Source organism: Cynara cardunculus, assembly GCF_001531365.2.
Source record: "Cynara cardunculus var. scolymus isolate 2C chromosome LG 6, CcrdV1, whole genome shotgun sequence".
Classification (NCBI taxonomy): Eukaryota; Viridiplantae; Streptophyta; class Magnoliopsida; order Asterales; family Asteraceae; genus Cynara; species Cynara cardunculus.
Genome location: NC_037533.1, coordinates 15,424,887 through 15,431,401, shown reverse-complemented (window position 1 = coordinate 15,431,401; position 6,515 = coordinate 15,424,887). Strand labels below are relative to the sequence as shown.

Genomic DNA, 6,515 nt, shown 5'->3' with positions numbered 1-6,515 from the left:
GTTTAATAATATAACATTTTATAAAGATAATAATTAAGTATTCTGTTATAACTCAATGATTATCCTAATTATATTTTAGATTTTTTATATTTAAAATGAGATGTTTGTCTTGTATTTGATTGTGTTTATCTGCAGTTAGTTACACGAATTCAGATATGGGATGAAATCGGATAGGGATGAACGGGTTTAAGAGTTTTTAAGAGTTTAAGAGTTTTTAAGAGTTTAAGAGTTTTAAGAGTTTTTAAGAGTTTTAGTCAAATGCTTTATAATATAGTATAAATATTTTAATAAAAAAGTATTTTTCTCTTGTAACAACTTAATTTCAATGTCTCCTGGTGAGAAAGAATAAAATATTATTTCTCTCTCTTATATATGTAGTTTTAGAGATTTCTCTAAATTTGAAGATTCTACTATCTATTTTTTTTCTTTCTATTTTAGTATACAAGATAACATAGTTGTTGGAGCAGAAAAGTTACTAAAATCTCATTTTTCTTTATTTTAGCATAGTTGTTGGAGATGTTCTTACCACCTCCTAACCGGTAATAAGGCTCTTATCCAATTAAGAGACAGGGTTTTTAGCAAAATAAAATTAAGATATGACTGAGAATCAATGTTGATCGCCACATAGGCATGGCAACGGGGCAGGGATGGGGCGGTTTTTGTAATCTCCGGTCCCGACGGGTACGGGGATTATCATCTCGTCTCTGGTCAAATCTCTAGTAATCCTCGGTCAAACCCCATAAATAGTATTATTTAATTTGATTCTACCGGGGATCCTCGTCCTCGGTTTGAGTCTACTGGGATCCTCGGCCCGATGATCCGTTTTAGAGGGGAATCCCCGTTTCGGGTCGGATGAACCGGGTCCCCCACCGGGTCGAGCAAATCACCATCCCTATCGCACACTGCCATAAGAGAGAGATTGAAATAAAGCTTTTAACAGTAAAGGTGATTTAATACAAATCGATCGATAAACAACGATCTTTAGTAGCACTCATTCAAAGTAGTCAGCTTATCGTAGTGATCATTTACCCATAAAATTTTGGTAAATGTACACTTTAGGGTCGTTATCAAATGCATACCCACTTACCTTATCGTGTAACATTATTTGTCATCAAAATGGATCGTTGGTAAGCGTTTTAAACCTGAGTAAGAGTCGTTTCCGTCACTTAACAGGTAAGACTCTCAGTCTTTGTCATGTCTTTTATCGGGTAAGATTCTCGATTCTTAGCATGCTCAATTAGTAAGGTAAGTGATGTTGATAAACGCTTACCATGTAACAATTTAGTAACGGTCCCCTTAGTTAACTTTCTAAAGGACCAAAGTTGTAAGAAAGGTAACCCGATGGACCATTTGTGTAAATACTAAAAAAGGATTTATCCTTTGCCCTTTTTTCAAGGCTCCCCCCTTATCCGTTGCGTGCAACCTCCTCACTCTTTCAAATCAATTCATCTGGAGCCATGGAATCTTTTCCGTTCCAAAACATAATCAGCGCTTTCAGTTCTCAATGGTATCACCTTTCTTTTACTAATGGAAGTGTGTGATTTAGTATTACGTGATGCCAATTTCTGTTTTCAATTGTTAATTTAGTAAGCTCTAGCGTCAACATTCTCTGTTATTTTATCGAGCATGATTTCTAGTTTGCCAAAACAATTGAAACGATTCCGTAGATTACTCTGTGATTGCTAGAAGAAAATATGAAGATCTTTACTAATCAATGGTTATTGTTCGATCGTAAAACTTTGCTGACTAGCGAACACATGGTTAGCAAGCATGATTCATGAAGCATGGTGTTATTTGGAAATCATCGGTAACCAGTGACAGAATCCAGATTTTTTGGCTAGTGGGGAAGGTAGATTAAAGGCTGCAAAGTGGTCGGTTGTGTTTTTAGCCTAATTCCACCATTTTGAGGGGCTTCTTCGTTTTTTTGTTATTTCGAGGAATGCTTTTTCGGGTTTTTTGATTGATTTTGATAGACTTTTTGGTTTTCTGGAAGTGATGTCTTCAAATATCTCTTTCCCCTAGATGTTTAGATATTTGGTTCTTCATAGGAATAACAATTCGAGTCAGCTAACAATGCTGCTAGGAATGGTCCCATTTGAGCTATGATTTTCAAATAGCACCAAGTATTGCCAAATGCTTGCTAGCCTTGTGTTTTCTTTTTGTTAACAGGGTTTTAAGTTCGAAAAATATTGGTAAGATTGTCATATTCTCTTCTTATAATCACACAGTACCAATGCCTTCATGACTGTTACTCAAGCAAACCTATTTTGCAGTAGAAAAAGACAAGGCTTAACTAGCTGCAATTACTAATTAGTTCACACTAATTCCATGTTTCATAAGTAAGACACTAGATTCATGCATATTTGCATATAATTCTAATAACAAAGTTGAATGAAGTCATATCTACATAGCTTCAGCTGCGATTAAGCTGGAAAGTACAAAATTATACTCTAYTTAACAGCTAATGCATGCTTAATGCCTAACAAAGAGTCCAAGACTAGTTCATGACCGTGAAATCTTAGCCATCATTGTGTCGGGAACACAGTTTTCCGAGACCTGGTGAATCCAAAAATTATGTGGCCGAAAACTCAAACCAACAATTACCAACAAGCAAAATGTTTCCAAGAAGGCGGGTTTTGCACTCATTTGGTTTCATACCGATTTTATTGAATAATCCTCCCCTTGCTGAAGCCCTGGTGACGGAGCCTGAGGTTATTAGGTATGCATTCTATGAAGTTTTTTATTTTATCAGTCAGCTTCTTCAACTTTGTTTAAGCTTTATCAATTGTTGCTTGTATTTGTGTGCAATTTCTATTTGACTTGGAAGCATTCAGGACCGAGAAACTTGATAGTGGAGTACGGATACAAGGTAATTTCTCATTTTACGTTCATCACTTAATGTGCAAGATTATCAGGTAGCTTATGTAGTTTTAAGTGGTTTAATTAGGCATGGGTTGAAATGGAATGGAGTATTTTGGCCCAAATTTACTGCTTCCATCCCCTTGCATTCTAAATGAAATCAGGTAGCCTATGTAGTTTGTGCTTCTAAAAGATCCTATGAGTTTGAACCTTGCATTCTCTTGTTAAAACTAGACCAGGCAAAAAATTTGAGGCTTTCCCTTTTTGGCCCAATCTTATAATTGGTATCAGACCCACCCGAATTTTCACTGGCGGAGCTATGGATAGGAATGTCATACTGTTGAGCTTATTTCAAAATGACACTAATAAAGGGTCCAACATGCTTTCGTACCTGTATGTAGAGTCACTGCTTCGCCTTGATCATTGTATGATAGTTCATCACGTTTCCCTTCGTAGATATCATTGATGGGGAAGGTCGAGAGGCTTGTGAAGGGGACCTGGTTGAAGTCAATTACGTCTGTCGGCGGGCAAATGGGTATTTTGTTCACAGGTAGCATTGAAAAATTCTTGCTGTCAGATATTAATTTCTTTTATGTCATACATCGAACGTACAGTTTAGTCATTTCTTTAAATTTGCAGTACCGTGGATCAATTTAGTGGAGAAAGTTCACCAGTTATACTTCCTCTGAATGAGAAGGAGGTTAGCGGTCATTTAAACATCATGCAGCATGAACTCGTTTGTTTGTATTCTTAGACTGAAAATACTAGCACTAAATAAGTTAAATCAACTAGAAAAAATACCATCGACTAAAAAAATGACGTGTATTTTGAATTTTTGAATGATTTTAGATCGGAAAATGTAAAAAGATTCATCTATCCCTATATCATTTGGTACATTGAAGGTAGTGCTGCTAGTTAATAATCTTTGGCATGCCGGATTATGTGCAACTGATATAGCTAGTTGTCAATTTGACAGATTATAAAGGGTTTGAAGGAAGTCATAATGGGAATGAAGGTTGGAGGTATGTATTCTATTCACATATGTTAGTTTGGCATTGTTCTCTACGGGGTTGTTTGCTTACCTCTTAATAGTTCCATTGAGAGGCAACCTCTGAATCGTTAAGAGGTAACCTCTGAATCGTTAAGAGGTGAATCTTCTTTGGCAAAACCCTCCAAGTGATTTTGTATCATGGGTCTCCCTTAACCATTTTGCACCCTAATTTCATCGTAAACAATTACCAAACAATTATATTTCATTTTGTACTATATCATGAGAGCCTCTTAATCATTCCGACAACTTAATCATTCAACAACTGCCAAACAGCCCATAACTTATGTGTAACATTATACCCACAATTCATGAAAGACAAGCCTCTGCTTTCCTCATTAAGTGGCCTTTTTTGGCTTTTGTTAACCCCAAAATAATACCACCTTCCTGTTTTCTCAAAAAGTCAAAAAAATTAAGCAATCTTGATATCCTTTTCTCTTATTTTTTTGTTAAAAACATTTGATAAGTTTCTACAATTTTTGTCTCATCATCACCAGCTTTAGGTTATTGAGTTAATTGTCCTTTTAAAAATGTGTGTTCTCAACATCTCACTCATGATAGCTCAAACTTTTTAGTAAACAATCAAAAAGTAAATCTTTTCAACATTTTTTGTTTGCTTTTTAGGTAGAAAGTTGTTTTAAAAGATCCCCTTTTTGCCAATCTGTGGTTGTAGTTGGGCTCTCAAAATTTGTACTTAACCTTTTACTGTACATCCTGCCCCCTATCCTACCTTCGGGTTACATTTGCTGGGTGGGGCATTTAGGTTTTGAAAACACTCTCCAAATTTGATCGCAGCTAGCATACATTTTCAGGGAAGAGAAGGGCATTGATACCTCCTGCTGTAGGATATGTTAACAAAAACTTGGGACCAATCCCCGATGAGGTTTGCCCAAATTTTCCTCTATATGAACATGAATCTAACTCTTTGCTGTATGCTCTATAAGTATATATATATATATATATATATATATATAGAGAGAGAGAGAGAGAGAGAGAGAGGATTGTGTGAGAATAGAAGTTAAGGTAAGAAGTGTAAGAAGGGATTTGAACCCTTGATCACTTTTAATCTCGAACCATCTTCAATTAGGATTGATCAAAGGGTGGAGATCCCTTCTTATCCTTCTCACCATAACACTCATTCTCACTAGAACCCAACCCTATATACGTATACACTACTGTGAATTACATTATGTGTTGCAGTTTGGTCCTCGACGGAGCCTTTTGTCTCATGTTAAGGAGCCCTTGATATTTGAAGTGCAACTCTTGAAGGTTTTATGAATCTTTTATGAAACATTGTGATTATGGAAGTAAGTTGTGATACAACACATTGTTTTCAACTTGTAATGAATGATCAAGACTAGGGTTTTGCACACAAATTGGGATTTTCGTTAGACAGTGAGTGTCCTGACCAACTTTCACACACGCCAACTACTCATACAGGGTCTTGAAAATAACAGTCAAGAAACCCCCCCCCCCCCAAAACGGGTAACGTTTATTTGCCGGTTGAGCTGGCAAAATGGGATTTTGAAATGGTCTAGTTTGACTAGTTGACCAAAAGATGGTATGTTGTTTTCCATCCATGGTCCATGGTCTATGATGTATGCTTATCCATGGAATGCATGCAAAGTGATCCGTCATATGATTTGTACATTCAATCATAGCTATTTTTTCTGTCAATCTTTGTCTCTACTACTGCACCATATGATACATGCAAGGTGGTGCCAAAACCTTAGCCTTAAATTTGGTTTTGAGAATCTAAGCGACCGTGTACCTAAACACTTACCCGGTAAGCATTTACCGGTAAAATTCAACACTATCGCTTGCTTACCGGACAAGATTTTATTCATTAAAACGCATCGTATGCAACAATTTGTCATGGTAAGTGCTAACTATGGTAAGAATCATCGTCTTCTTTTACTGGATGAGACTCGAGATTATTGTCTTGCTCTTATCGGGTAAAATTCTTAGTTTTTGCCATATTCAACCGGTAAAATAAAGTGACTTGGTAAGCGTTTGGTAAATGGCCCTAAATTAAATATATGGACAAATGCTTTCATTAATAATGATGAAGGAATTTTTTTTAAAAATAAATATAAAATTAGAAAAATATTTAACCAATGAAAGGGCCGGTTATTATTTATGCCATAAAAATGTGCCTTTTTATGATTTTTTTAATGTTCTTAAAATCCATTTTATTTTTTGCAGTTCAATAATATTTATTTTAACTAGAACGGTGCTTGTATAATGCAGCGAGATTTATCTCAATTTTAATGTTTCGTTTTATTTTTTGTCTCTGTCGATACAATACGGGTTTTTAGTGGTTTTGAAAAAACCATAATGTTTTTATTTTTGAATAAAATATAAATTTAAATATATCATAAAAAATTGATATATATATATATATATAGAGAGAGAGAGAGAGAGAGAGAGATGTGGGTTATTATATAACTCTTTACATTTGTACAACCAATATAACTTAATCTCAACCGTTCATTTAATTTGATGAATATGTAATTTCATAGAAGTTTTGATTATTTCATAATATAAAATATTGATCATAATTAATAAACTTTATTCATCTTTCATAAATATTTAAATCATAATAAAT

At 35.0% G+C, this 6,515-nt stretch overlaps 1 protein-coding gene across 4 annotated transcripts; it reads left to right on the top strand.

Annotated features, from left to right (window-relative positions):
• The first annotated feature begins 1,413 nt into the window (after positions 1-1,413).
• On the top strand, positions 1,414-5,302 carry LOC112514991 (peptidyl-prolyl cis-trans isomerase FKBP16-1, chloroplastic). Of its 4 annotated transcripts, none has more exons than XR_003069454.1 (8): positions 1,414-1,507; positions 2,546-2,719; positions 2,835-2,869; positions 3,316-3,409; positions 3,499-3,559; positions 3,836-3,881; positions 4,703-4,790; positions 5,108-5,302. XR_003069454.1 is itself a non-coding variant. In XM_025121655.1 (8 exons), the coding sequence occupies exons 1-8, from the start codon at positions 1,458-1,460 to the stop codon at positions 5,183-5,185; spliced, it is 609 nt and encodes a 202-aa protein (XP_024977423.1). In that variant the 5' UTR covers positions 1,414-1,457; the 3' UTR covers positions 5,186-5,302. The 4 variants fall into 4 exon arrangements, 3 of the variants coding, with proteins under 3 accessions (XP_024977423.1, XP_024977424.1, XP_024977425.1); XM_025121655.1 differs by having other exon boundaries at positions 4,720-4,790; XM_025121656.1 differs by having other exon boundaries at positions 1,453-1,507; positions 2,489-2,719; positions 4,720-4,790.
• Positions 5,303-6,515: the final 1,213 nt, after the last annotated feature.

What these genes read in the sequence shown, in the direction of transcription:
- LOC112514991 (XM_025121655.1), top strand. Translation starts at nt 1,458, where the DNA reads ATGGAATCTTTTCCGTTCCAAAACATAATCAGCGCTTTCAGTTCTCAA. An exon ending in ACGGAGCCTGAGGTTATTAG is followed by an intron (nt 2,720 to 2,834) that starts GTATGCATTCTA and finishes GGAAGCATTCAG; the next exon opens with GACCGAGAAACTTGATAGTG. An exon ending in TGGGACCAATCCCCGATGAG is followed by an intron (nt 4,791 to 5,107) that starts GTTTGCCCAAAT and finishes TATGTGTTGCAG; the next exon opens with TTTGGTCCTCGACGGAGCCT.